This window comes from Magnolia sinica, chromosome 13, assembly GCF_029962835.1.
Source record: "Magnolia sinica isolate HGM2019 chromosome 13, MsV1, whole genome shotgun sequence".
Lineage (NCBI taxonomy): Eukaryota > Viridiplantae > Streptophyta > Magnoliopsida > Magnoliales > Magnoliaceae > Magnolia > Magnolia sinica.
The window spans coordinates 21,165,403-21,179,460 of record NC_080585.1 but is presented as its reverse complement, the minus strand read 5'-3'; the positions used below and the strand labels follow the sequence as shown (position 1 = coordinate 21,179,460).

General features: G+C 42.6%; 1 protein-coding gene across 2 annotated transcripts in view; it reads left to right on the top strand.

The window, feature by feature from the left end:
• Positions 1–2,429: 2,429 nt before the first annotated feature.
• Positions 2,430–14,058, top strand: part of LOC131223170 (nuclear pore complex protein NUP205) — a 72,630-nt gene continuing 61,001 nt past the window's right edge. The window contains exons 1-2 of one of the 2 annotated variants that reach the window (XR_009160317.1): positions 2,430–2,755; positions 2,856–2,951. Coding sequence is in view for 1 of the 2 variants with exons in the window: in XM_058218483.1 (XP_058074466.1) it covers positions 2,615–2,755; positions 2,856–2,951 (237 nt within the window). In the remaining variant the exon portion in view is untranslated. The remainder of the gene's footprint in view (positions 2,756–2,855; positions 2,952–14,058) is intronic. The other variant, XM_058218483.1, reaches the window with a different exon arrangement.

Sequence of the window (14,058 nt, the reverse complement as noted above, 5' to 3'; positions counted from 1 at the left end):
ATATATATAAATATAAATACAATAAATTAATTTTAGGCATTTATTAAAACAAAGTGATGTCAACTTACAATAAAGTGGGATTTGAGAGTTACAAATTGGATCCCATTAAAAGAAATCATCCAGACTCCATAGATTTTAATGTTTTCTTATATATTATAGTTGCATGGCTGTTTAAATTAGTCACTTATTCAGGGTTGGATATATTATAATGCTTTCATTTTGAATGTCATTTAAAGTTTCGGTAGTATACTTGATAATCTCTTCAGAAATATTGATACCGCATTTGAATATGGATATTTAATTATGTAAATAAATGTAAGAAATATGTATATATAAAGAAACAATAGATGAAAACCTAATATACAATCTAAAAATAACAATTAATGGAAACTTAATATGCAATCTAAAAATAATTGATGGAAATCTAATATACAATCTAAAAATAACAATAACAACTTAAAAATAAAAATCTAGCATACAACATAACAATAACAAATTAACAATCTACCAATCACATAACTAACATTTTCACAATAAAATTTAATATACAACTTAACTATAATAAATTAATAATATAATAATAATGATTACTTGATAAACAATTTAATAATAAAAATTCAATATATATATAATCTTACAATAAAAATCTAGTATATATATAATTTAACAATAGCAATCAAACAACAAAAATCCAATATATAACCTCGCAATAATAATAACAATCTAATAATAATAATCATATGCCTAGCAATCTAATACTAAAAATCTAATATGCATTAAAAATTTAATAATGACATTCTAACATTAACAATTCATGATAGTGGCCAAGTTGTCATGGATGATAGAGATGACAGGGCTACCATGGTCAACGACTCGGTGTCCATCTCAAGCGCAAAATGTGTGTGTGTGAGTGAGGGAGAGAGAGGGGCTACTTTGGATGGGCCCACAAGGTGCTTGCCTCTAGAGATGAATGAAAAAATAGAAATGGAGAGAGGGAAGGAGCCTCGACCGCTCGGTTCGGTCAACTCGGAGAAAAAACGAGGCTTGGGCAACCCGGCCAAAATGAAAAGAGAAGTCATAATGATATTTTTCTTTATATTATCAGAATTATATATATAAATTAAAATTTAAATTGAGACTAGTCAAGCCAAGCCGATCTGAACTAAGCTGGGATCGAGCTTTGAGCCTAGTCAAGCTCATGCTAGCTTGGGTAAAAAAATACAAATCTACTCACATTGAACTCAACTTTCAAGTCGAGCTTATCTAAGCTCGTGGAGCTCTAAATATTAGGTTGGTTGATTCATGGCATGAGCCACATGAGCAAACCCTTAAAATGGATGGTGTCATGGTCCATAGTTGGAATGCATGTGCAGCCTACTAGATGACTGAACTGGACTGACATTCGGGCCAGGATGGAAAAAAAAAAAAAAGAAAAAGAAAAAAGCAGCACCACTAATGAACGGCCTGGATACAGAACAAGACCTTGGCTTGTTAGGGCTTCAAGCCGAGTTCGCGAGTACATGCGAGGGCAGAAATTTTAGACCAAGTTCTTCCAAATTCCAAATAGACCAAACTGTCGACGGTGAGAACCATCTTAGACAGGCAATGGCCTGCGTATCTTTCTTCAGGTTGGAAGATCTCGACCCCATGGGACGGTGGCCTACAAATTGGCGGTGATAAGAGATAAATACAACACATGCATGGCCCACCCTATCAATATACCGGCTTGATCGGATGCGTGGTCATCTTAACCGCGGTGTCATCTCTTGCAGGGCTCAGATGCTCGACATGCATGCAAGCCCAGCTGGCGTGGGGAGTGTAAATGTGTGAGCGGGGCTAGTGTAAACGTGCCAGGGACAGCAAACCTAGTCAGCACTTGCACGCAGAGGTAAAACACCCGTACTCCCAGGGATGCCATGTTGTGTTACATCTACTCTGTCCATCAGGTGCATCCCAACATCTTTGATCATAGGACCAAAATTCAGCCTGATCCAAAAATCATATGCGCCAAACCACAGGGATCAATGTGGAGGGGAGGCCAACAACGTGTTTGTGCATGCGGTGCACCATGATGTTTTTATTCCATCCAAGCCGTTCATTAGAATATCCTCACCAGGGTGACCAGTATTCAATAAAAGCAGGATGATACAAGACTCATGCGCGCCACACCACCTGAACTAAAAGGTTTTAGATGTGGTTTTCCATTGTTTCCCGTAGTGTGTCCCAAAAGAGGTTTGGATCTGGATGATTCAGAATTCCATAGTAAACATACAAATTTGAACCTTATGAACGGAGTGGATTCAATAAGACCAACATGGTAGAGCTCACAGAGCTTTGATGTTTCACCCACTTCGACTGACAAGGGCTGCACACGATTCGGGCTTTCTCCCTCGGCAACCCGCCTACCCGTACCGCCGAAATATTATACTAGCCACCCGGCGCACGCTAGACACTCTCGACAGAAGTTCCAGCTAGGGCTTAATAGCGCGAACATCATGGTTTTAAAACCCGTCTACTCCCAGAATTGCAGACGCTTCGCGCCATTTCTCTATCATTCCCACTCCTAGGGTTAATTATTCGGAACTGCAGAGAAGAAAAGACAAGGGAAAGAGAGATGGTTTCTCCAAAGATCCTTCTATCCACCATCGAATCAGCACTACTGGGACCTACTCCTCCAACCCCTCGTCAGAGGATCGAGCTCATGCACGCCGTTCGATCATCTCTCCCGTCACTGCGCAACCTCCTTTCATATCCCGTCCGTCCACTCTCCTTCTCATCATGTTCTTTGAAGTCTGCACACACACACACTCTCTCTCTCGCTTTCTCTCGAATTCTTACATTTATGGATTTTACAGGGTCCGAAGGCATCGGATCGGTCTCAAGTCCAGTCGAAAGAGGTCAGGCTTCCTGATTCGTCCCCAATATCACTCGACGACCTGGATGTTCAGATTGTCAGTCCCCTTTCTCTATCTCTGCCTCTCTATTGCTCTTTTTAGGCTGCATCGTGCATTTCTCTTCTTTGGGTTCTGAAGTCTCAAAAATCTCAGCATGAATGGAAGCAGTTCTATTCTCTTACTCAAGCTTTAAAAGAAAAAAGATTCCACTCAGTTTTATATCAAATGTGCGAAGTCCTTGGTTAACAGTATAAAAGACTATGGTGATGCCTTGGTTAAAAAATCTGCAGTTCAACATGTTTGGATTCTTTCTTGAAAAACCCCAGTTCATTGGGGAAGGCTCATTCATTTTGTTTTTTGGGCCATCCAATTTAGAGTTCAAGTTTGCCTAAGTCGCTCTTGTTTGATAGGTACGTGCATGCATGGATACATATAGGATGCACACACCCAAAAATTGTACCCATCTGTCATTTGTCCGAAGTCAATAACATGCAACAGACGTCAAATTTACACCAATCATCATCGAAGAATTGAACACTTGGACGGTTTGGATGTACAGGCTCTTGTTTGATACGTACATGCATGCATAGATACATATAGGATGCACACCCAAAAATTGTATCCATCTGTCATTTGTCTGAAGTCAATAACATGCAACAGACATTAAATTTACACCAATCATCATTGAAGAATTGAACTACGCATGGACGGTTTGGATGTACAGGCACACATTTACACAAAACGAGATATATAAAAGTTGTTTGATAGTGAGATTGCTCATACGTATCATGTATGTGCACATGTCAATGTATATATGTGTCATTTACGTACTTCAATCCAAGAGAATTGGTGCAACCCGGTTATTGAATCAATGAGATATCCACACCAAATCACAAAGAAGTAGACATGCATTACACTCACAAGAATATTTGAGTCGAGAGGAAGAAATAACTCATTGATATCGAACTTCTTACAATGCTTAACAAAAGAACTCACACTTGAAAAGCTTTTGGAATTACTAATTCCAACCCCCAACGTTTATATACTCCGAGAATTCTCCAACTAAGAGGCTGATTTCAAATCAATCATAGTTGACTTCAAATCAATATAATCTACATGAGATGATAAAAACTTAACAATAGTAAAAACAAATATAGGTGAATCTCTAATTAGAATCCTCCAACTAAAAGATTGATTTCAAATCAATCATTGTTGACTTGACTCTTGAGTGGGGAGAGAGAGAGAGAGAGAGAGAGAGAGAGAGAGAGAGAGAGAGAGAGAGAGAGAGAGAGAGAGAGAGAGAGGATTGTAATAATGGGATTATAAAATGCTAAATTGGTGTCTAAATGTTTTTAAAAAGCTAAAGGGAGAGTTCTTTTTTTTTTTTTGCTTTGGGGTGCTCATCACTTTAAAGGACGTAATCAGGACCAAATAAGAATGCTGGGGGAGTTGATTTTAAGATCTGGGAGGGATGATTTCTCATCTCCTTGTTTGTTCTCTTCTTTTCGCCTTTAATAAAATTACTCATCTTTCAAAGAAAGAAAAAAAAAAGAAAAAAAGAAAAAAGAAAAAAGAACAAGCTATGCGGATCAACACGATGAAGATGAGAGAACGAGGGAGAAGACGTGATAAAGATCGAAGATCGTCCAACAATCGCATATCTAGATTGACATCCCTGGCTAAAGGTAATAGATCGAGAGATAGAATCCCATCTCGGAATCCATATAGGGTAGGTGGGCTAGAGAGGCTTCTCCCAGTTCCCACGGTGGCTCTGAAGGTTTGGATGTGGACTTTATCATTGACCATGTGTCACATTGAAGCAGATACTCCAATTCTCGTAGAGGTAACGGAGATCATGATGATGGGCGCAAAGGTAAAAATGCTGAGCATGGAGCCTCGCCTCGTGGGGTATCTTCTTCTTTAGAGTTTGGAAAATCCCTCGTCCAGAGCTCACACCCTTTGGAGGCCCCAGATTTGATTGCGAGTCAGGAGCTTGAATGTCTTGATGTCCCTAGAGGATGGGTGAGGGTGGGTTCTAGGAAGAAGTCACATGTGCCTAAATCGCAGCTACATTTCTCTAATATGATGTGGGAGTTACCTACCCTCTTCGTGGATTGATTCCTTGAAGAATGGATAGAGATCCACTTTCAAAGAGTTTTTGGGAGATTTGGGAAAGTTAGGGAGGTAGTCAGCCCTAAAGAAAGAGGGTCCTCCACTGTCAAGGGCTTTGCCTTTGTTAAGATGGACAACGACGAAGAGCTCCTCTGAGCCATCAAAGGGATGAAGGGTCTGAAATTTTATGGCAAGGAGATGCGGGTCTATGTGGCCCACTAAAACCTAGAGGAGGTTAACCAAGAGAGCAGAGAAGAAGGTCCTCCCCCACACCCCAAGAGCTAGCCTCTTGTGGTTCATTTCAACCCCCCCAAAGCTCTGGTAGTGCCGAAGGGGGTTTTAGCTCCCGAGGGTTCTCAGGTGTCCTTCAAAGAAGCTCTCCTAGGGCGTAATGTGGCGGAGGCTCCTCTAGCTAATCATGTTGCTGTGGAGCCCCCTCCAGGTGACCCTAATCTATTCCCTCCCCCTTCACTGGACTCTTCCCCCATTAAAGTATCAAGGTTAGAGGGTGATGTTCCATATATCTTTGTCTCCGTCTCTGTTCACTCTAAAGCCAGAGAAGTGCTTTAATGGAGTGTGGTTATAACCCTTTGTCAGGGTTTTACCCTTTTAGACTATCTGGTTCCAATTTTACTGTTATCTGAGTCCAAGCGACATTATTTTGAGACACCTTAGTCCCTCGGCAGTTTGGGTTTCCCTCATATCATTTTCAAACGTCAATAAGGTAGTGTTTATAGGTGACCTTCATCGTGTCAAACCGATGGGGGATATCTATTATTTTTCCAATTGGTCGAGTTTTAGGACTATTAATGCTTGGTTTATCTTCCTGGATGTTTCCCTCGAATTGTGGTTTGAAGATTTTTTTTTTTTCATCTCTTTGGGACCTATGTCGGTGAGGTCATTCAGATCAATAAAGCAACTGAGTGTTGGGAAGAGCTCCGCTCGGCTAAGCTCCTGATCTTGGTGAAGAGGACGGTGGTGGTTCTAGCCTCTGTGAAGATCATTGTGAGTGAGGATTCTCTTGAGATTAAGATGGTTAGAGAGTGGTTTGTGGGTTCAGTTCCCTCTGGGGAGGTGGCTTGTAATGACCCTTTTCATGGCCTTCCTTCGATTGTGATGCATTTGACTGCCATGGCTAGTGGAGCTTCCTTTCCTATGTCTCGTGGACCGCATGTTCATTCGAGCCCCCCATGCGAACTATGTGCTTTCCACCCTCCTGCTCCCACATGTGAAAGGAGAGACCCCTCACGCTCTCTCCTAGATGGACAACTGGCCCCGGGGTTTGAGACAGCTGGCCTCACTGTTAAGGCCCTTCCCCATACCCGATCCCCAGCCTTCGTTTGCTCGACCAATTTTTGATAAATTTCTCACACTAGGGGGGAGATTGTTGGATTCAGCCTCATGTGTTGATTTCTCTCATCCCGACAATATATCGGTTCCTATTCTCTCTTATTGAAGGATTGCTGGTCTTGAGACCCTCCTCGAGCAGTGGCCTAGCCACGTGTCACATGGAGAATCGCCTGATGCTTGAGATTGGTGTTGTGACTGTGGATGACTGTAGCGCTGAATTACTTTAATTTGAATATACCCTTTCTCGTTAGAAGGAGCTTCTCGAGGCACTGATGTGCCCCCCTTTCTTGCCTTTGGACGCCAAGAATGGGACATTTGTCCCTATCCCCCTTGCCTCGTTTGGAGGAGTCCCAGTTGTAGTTATTGTTGCATTGACGGAAGATGATGGGTTAGTCCAAACGCCTCTTTCCAATGTTGATTTGGGTAGGGAGCCTCTCTCTCCTGCTCCCTCTATCTGTCCTATGTGGGATAGGCCATTGCAAGATCCGGTTAAAGAAGTTGCTCCCTCTCCTTTCTTCTGACGCGGAGGGATTCTCCTCAAATGGTAGCTCGGAAGAAGGTTTGATGGATAGTAGCTTCGATGAAGATTCTCAGTCTCTTGGATTCTCCCAATCTTTGAAGGATTTTCTACCCTCAGTTGCCCTCTCTCCTCAGATCGGCTTGGACCTTGACGGTAGCATCTTCTCAGGTTGCTTGATTCCCTTCTCCTCTTCCCCTTTTCCAACGGAGGTCTTTCGTAGTCCCCCTTCATCGCCAGTTTCTTTGCCCCCACCTCGTTCTTCTCCTTCTTTGGGTCCCCCTTGTAATTAATCCTCCTTGTCGGTTGGTCCTTTGGCCTTAATGGCAATCCCTCAGGAAGTTCCCTCTGCCTCCTTCCCCAACTTTCCTAAGGTGAGGGGCTTCAATGACCTAGTCCAGGTTCTTTAGGAAGTCTTAGTGGTCTCTCCCTTAGGGGCCTATTTCGGCATAGATAATCCTAGATTTCCTTAGGGGGCAATTCCCTTGTTGGCTATTCCCTCGGTAGACTTGTAATTCAAGTGGGACATACCAATGGAAACAGTTGGGAGAGAGACGTACAACCTTGATTTTTACTGGGTCCATTGTGATGAGCATGTAAAATCCACTCCAACCATTAGATGCCACACCAAAAGCTAGGTTTGAGGACAAAAAATAGGCCAATACGCGATTCAAGTGGGGCATACCAAGGGAAACAATTTGGAGGGTGAGCTTTCACTGTACACCATTTCCAATTATGTGGTCCACCCGAACCACAACTATGGCTGATTTTCAGTCCCTAGGTCTATCATAGGGTGACTCACCTGGTGGTTGGGGTGGATTTCACATTAACGCCACAATGGGGCCCACCTAAGCCAACAGCTCCTTTCCTTTTTGAAATAACTTTGCTCTAGCAATATTTATTAACATTAATCAGTTCTTAAATTAGGCAACTAGTTGGACATACAACTAGTTGTGCATGGGCATCTCTCTCTCTCTCTATATATATATATATATATATATTCTTTCTTGATTCAAATTGGTACAGTGATGCAATATGAGAGTTCAATATGGAGTTACGATCTCAATATCCATGTGATTTTTTTAGTGTAACGATAGATAACAAGGCAGCTGAGGGCTACGTGTGAGTGACCCTCCTGTTACTCCATCTCAGACCAAACAAAATGCCATTGCACACCGAAAAAGAAATCACAAAAAACAAAACTCCCAACCAAGCAACCGACTTGATGATCACAATGTTGTGACCTCACTTCCTTGGTTGCATCGGAGATAAACAACCCCTTGAACTTGGGCCTAGCCATAGCCCATCCCACAACCATGAATAAAATTGTTCACAAACTCAAATCAACCAACACCTGCTTATCCTCATCGATTCGCCAATTTCTTTTAAAAAATCCCACAAAATTGCAAAATCAACTGAAATGATTGCGTTATGTTGTTGTTATCTTTGTTTTTTATTTTTCCTTTTCTTCTTTTAAGTTTTGCGCTTTAGAGGCATGCTGAGCCCAAACTTGTGTACATGTCCTATCATCTACACAACCCCACATGTGCCAGTGTGGTATGCCGTGCAATATCCAAGCCCTCCATTAGGTGGGGCTATATGTGTAGATGTTCTTGCTAAAAAGTCAGGCTGCTTCTACTGATTAGGTGGGCCATGATGCTAGATGCATCTATGGCTTAGAAACTTCCAAAAATTTTCCTGCTTGAATAGTGGAATGACTTGATTTTTGAACCAAGGCATATACATGGAGGCAGTGTAGTTAAATGCATTTTAGGCACATCTTAGGTGTTTCTGGCCACCTGCTCCTCGCCCTGGCCCCATGTGAGGGGCCGTCTCCAGGTGTGCCTATGTGCCACCTGTAAAATGTTGTGAGGTACATCTAAAAGAATAGGTATTTTGATACTTATTAAGGGTGGAAACACTCAAAAGGGTTTAAGGCAAAATACCTCCCAAATTTATTAGATTTTTTGTAAACTCTGGAGATCTTTTTCTATATTTCTTTCTTATATTAGCATTTTAAGCAATATAATGGACTTTCTAAAAGTAGTTTGAATTTCTTTGTTTCATACAAGAGATAGAAGATGCATGTAGGATTTTATGGGAATTGGAAAATTCAGGTTAGAGGATTTGGGGATATTGAAAAAAAATTAGTTTTTAGAGAGTGGATAATTTAATTATTTTTGTGAAGTGATTTTGGGCTGGGAAATTTTGGGAAAGGAAATTGGGAAATTTAGGGGGAAAAGAAAGCAAAAGCAATTCCCATAGCAACGAGGAGCAAAATAGGTGCAGCCTAAACTATGAAAACGAGGTGAATTTGAAAAATAGGGTTTAAAATTAAGGGAATTAGGGAAAATAGGGGAGATAGGGTTTTGAGTTGATAGGAATTGGGAAATTTAAATAAGAAGTTTTAGGTTTTGAAAATTGGGAGAATTGGAAATTCTAGGGTTTTGCAGATCCTTCTGAATGTTTGAGTGGACGTATGTTTTTGGAAGTGATGTCTATCATTCCTTTACAATATGTAATAACTTTACAATTAGCTTGATTTAATTGTGTTGAAATTATTATGTTTTTTGAAAGAAAACAATAACTTTATTAAGAAAGCTTGTGAAAAACGAGTAAAGAATACAACACCCAACACCAAAACAAGCTAAAAAAGCGGCCGACATGTCCGAAACATGCAAAGCCCACTCCTCTAAAATGACTTGCACTCTCGAAATAACCTCGTTCACCCTCACAACAATATTCCTTAAGCAACATCCATTTTTGGCTCCCCATACGGCCCAAAAACTGCTAAAATGAGCAGTCGCCAAATCGCTTTCCCAACTTTCCCTGCTCCATGCCAAGCCCACATAAGATCCCCCATTGAAGCCAGCATCACCCAATCCATTAGGAACATCGATAGGAAGTGACTCCACACTTTTCCGGCGAAGGCGTAATGGATGAAAAGATGGCCAATAGACTCCTCACTAGTCATACACATTAGGCAAATATCAAGAAGGATCACGGGCCTTTTTTTGCAAATTGTCAATATTCAAAATCCTTTATCGAGAAGCTAACCTCAGGAAGACTACAACATGAGGAGGAGTGCCATAGAACCAATGATGGAGTAGATGAGGGGGGAGACAATTTGAGGACTTCGTAATCATAGCGAATAACGACTTAATGGAAAAATTCCTTGAAGGGCTGCTAACCCACGACATGGAATCGACCTCCTGGACATCAACCTTGGCATTCCGCAAAACATCCAAAAGGCTAGCGTACTCCCAATCTTTGCTTCCCAGAGGTTCCTCCTACATGGAGGGGCCCAAACTATCGAACCATTAACAATAGAGAAACAATCCGCCACAACGACGAAGCGATCGAGGGCAAGGTGAGCAATACTTGGGAAAAGAACTTGCAGCGCAGAGTCTTCGCACCAAACATCGACCTAGAAGCGAGTGCAAAGCCTGTTTCCAACTGCAAACGATGTACCCTTCCGAACAAATTGCTCAGAAGTCGCAATAGCTTTCCACATAGTGGAGGCCCTATACAAGGAAGAGCCTCTCACAAACCACCCACCTTCCTAAGTACTATACTTTGCAGCCACCCACTCTTTCCAAATTCTACCCTCTTCCTCTCTGAATCTCCAAATCCACTTTCCAAGAATGTGGTGTTCATAGCTCCCAAAGGTCTAATTCCTGCCCCTCTATCTCTAATAGGCTTGCAAACTTCATCTCATTTGAGAAGATGAAACTTTTTTCCTTCGCTTGCGCCCTTTCACAAGAAATCGCGCCTAAACTTTTCAAGCCTGAAAAGTACTTACGTAGGGCACTTGAAAAGAGACAAAGTAAACGTGCAGGACAACTAACCACTTGCTCTAAAAGCTCGAACTGATAGAGCATGGCGAATTAATCCCTTTATCTTATAGCCTAGACCCCACATCCATGGGTTAGGTACTCGGCCGAATCCTCCTCGTGGGCCCCAAATCACATGGGTTCTGCCTCACACGGGCCTCAAATCCATGGGTTCCACAAGCCGCCCACCCTAAGTGTACCCCCGCATCCCACGGGCCACCCTACTCAAGCCCGGTGTGGAAATGCCCCTGCATTAGTAAATTGGCATGTTGGAGAAAGCTGTCTCGATGGGAGTTAAGTGCCCTCCCAAAGACCTATACCGGCATTGCCAATAGGCTAATCTCCTCTTAATCTTCTCTACTACCATGTCCAAAAGATGAGCTGTCGGCTTTCCAACACATAGCGACAACCCAAGATAAGTAGAAAGAAACCCAAAAATATCAGCAAGAGCCTCAAGCTTCCTCCACATGAATGCCAAGCATATTCGATTTTGCAACATTCACCTTCAATCCTGACATCGCCTCGAAGCACACAGTTAATTTGTGGAGATTATCAACTGCATTCGCCTTTGCCTCACAAAAAAGAAGAGTGTCATCCGCATATTACAGGTGAGTAATCTGCGGTCCCTCCCCTATAGTGTTAAAACCACAAAACAAACCATGAATCGCGCTGTTGCGAAGCATCACGCTAAGGGCTTCATCACAACAAATATGGAGATAAGGGATCTCCTTGCCTTAGCCCTCTTGAAGATTTAAAAAAAAAACCTTTTGGAAAGCCATTGATAATGATGGAATAGGAAGGAGATTGGACATAAGACTCGATCCACCCCCTTCACTTCAGACCACACCCCATTCTCTCGAGCATATAATCCATAAACTCCTAATCCACTTGATAATATGCATTTTCAATGTTGAGCTTGCAAACTAGTCCACTTTTCTTCTCCCTGTGCCTAGACTCAATGCATTTGTGGGCCATCAAAGCACAATCCAGAATTTGCTTTCCTACCACAAAAGCGCCTTGATTTTCTGAGATCACTTTAGGGAGCGCCACCTTAAAATTGGTAGTAAGAATCTTGCAAGAATCTTGTAGGGAGCTCCAATGAGACTAATCGGCCTTAAATCTTTAAGTTGCTTGGCTCCTTCCACCTTGGGAAGCAGAACAATAAAGGAAGCCCCAAGCTTAGCAGATAAGCGACCCCTTCTCGAAAAACTCCAAAACGAACTCCGTGACTTCCTTCTTGACGATATGCCAAAATCTCTGGAAGAAAAGAATAGGAAAACCATCAAGCCCAGGGTCTTTGTCTCCGCACATAGATCACAAAGCTGCACAAATTTCTTCCTCCAGAATTGGCTTTTCGAGCGACAAAGCTTCATCGGCTAATAGCATATCAAAGTGGAGATTGTCAAGCCTTGCCCTTTCCCATTTATCCATGGATAAAAGATCACTATAATAAGAGGTAATAGAATCAGAAATTAACCACTTCTCTGAAGTTAGAGTGCCGTCGATCATAAAATTGGAAGTTCTATTGCTGTGGGCCCACACACTAGCTATACTATGAAAGAATCAGGTGTTCTTGTCACTCTCCTTAAGTCACACGATCCTAGATCTCTGATGCCACTTGATCTCCTCTTCTTTAGCCTTCTTCGCATATGACAGGGACAAAGCAACCTTCCTATCTTTTCCTTCTGAAAGATTGCTGCATTCTTCAAGGAGATCTAGCTCGTGAATCTCATCAACAATTTTCTTAAATTCAGGCTCTCTCTTTCCAAGGAATTCATTCCAAGATTTGAGCTTCTCCTTTAATAGCTTTAACTTTCTAAATAATTTGAACCCAACATAACCATCCACCGAAAAAGAGCCCACCAATCCGACACTAGCTGCCCGAAACCTTCTACCTCCAGCCATGCCGCCTCAAATCTGAACGGTCTAGGGCCCCAGTTTTCTTCCGGAACTTCAAGCACAATGGGATGATGATCTAAAACCACTCTCGGCAAACCACATTGACACACTAAAGGAAATCTTTCAATCCAATATGTGGAAACTAGGAATCTGTCCAACTGTGACCTGGTGGCAGGCAGCCCCCCTCAAAGGTAGGTTCACTAACATGTGCTTGTTCACCCAATTGGAAAAAGAGACCATACTCTTTGTAAGGTTGCTCCCCTTCAATTTTTCATGGGTAAATCGTACCACGTTACAATCACTGCCAACACACCAAGGAAATCGCCACATTTGACTGACAACATCGAGCTTCTCCTAGAAAAGATTGCGCTGGCTTTTTAAACACGTCTTGTAGACCGAGGTCACAATCCATTCAAATCTGGACAAAATGTCAAGAAGCAGAACCGAAACAGAGAACGATCCAGAGAAAGAATCAATCTTTCTCCATTTATCGGAATTCCAAGCAAGAAGAACTCCACCTAGGGTCCCCACCACATTTACGTGGACCCTATCTTTTTTCGTAACACCCCCATCAAAATCTAGCGTACCTGGAGAGAAGGTCTGAAGCTTAGTTTCTTGCAGTGCTATGATGTCAATCTTTGTTTTCTTGCAAACTGACTTTATCTGGGCCCTCTTGACCCTGTACCCCAGCCCTCTTACATTCCAAGATAGGATTAACATTGATAAGAATCTTTCCCCGACCTTGCCCTCTTACCGCCGCTACATCTGGCCACAATGTCGTAATCAATGGAACATTCTAGGCTTAGCAGCTCCCTCATGCCTTTCGGTGACTTCTTCGATCTCAGCCCCTGCTGTTGTTGCTGCTGTTGAATAGCCTTTGCTTGCACAAACTGGAAAAAATCACGCACATCCTCATCTCTGACTCCATAAGACAACCTTGCCAACCCACCCACCCTCTCTAGAACATCTTTGGTCCATTGGAATTGTTCTGCTGTGAGATTTTCTTTTTTAACAGTAACTGGAGCCTCAACACTGACTGACGAGATGTCCGGGTAGCCTTTGTCGTCTTCAAGCCAGATCTTCTCGGCGCACAACGGCGTAACCACTATCGCCGCCTCAAGAAGGTCCTCTTCTAGACCCCTCATAATGGCCCGGTTCCCTCCGTCTTTGACAGACATCCCTACCTCTTTGACCACAGATAGGGCATCCTCCTCCCCGACTTCCTCGTTGCCTTGGACCAGCACTATGTTATTCTTGCCATGACCCTGCAATTCTGGCAGACTGCTAGCTCCCGGATGCTTGTCGTCACAAGAGACCTCGTCGAACCCTATCTGCTGGATGGTCCCACAAGCGTCTGAGGTGAACTGCAAATTCTGGAAGCTCACTGAGATCGGACTGCCTAAATAGGAGCCCCTTAAGTGGTTGCATGTGAGTAGGGGGCGAGCATGTGGAG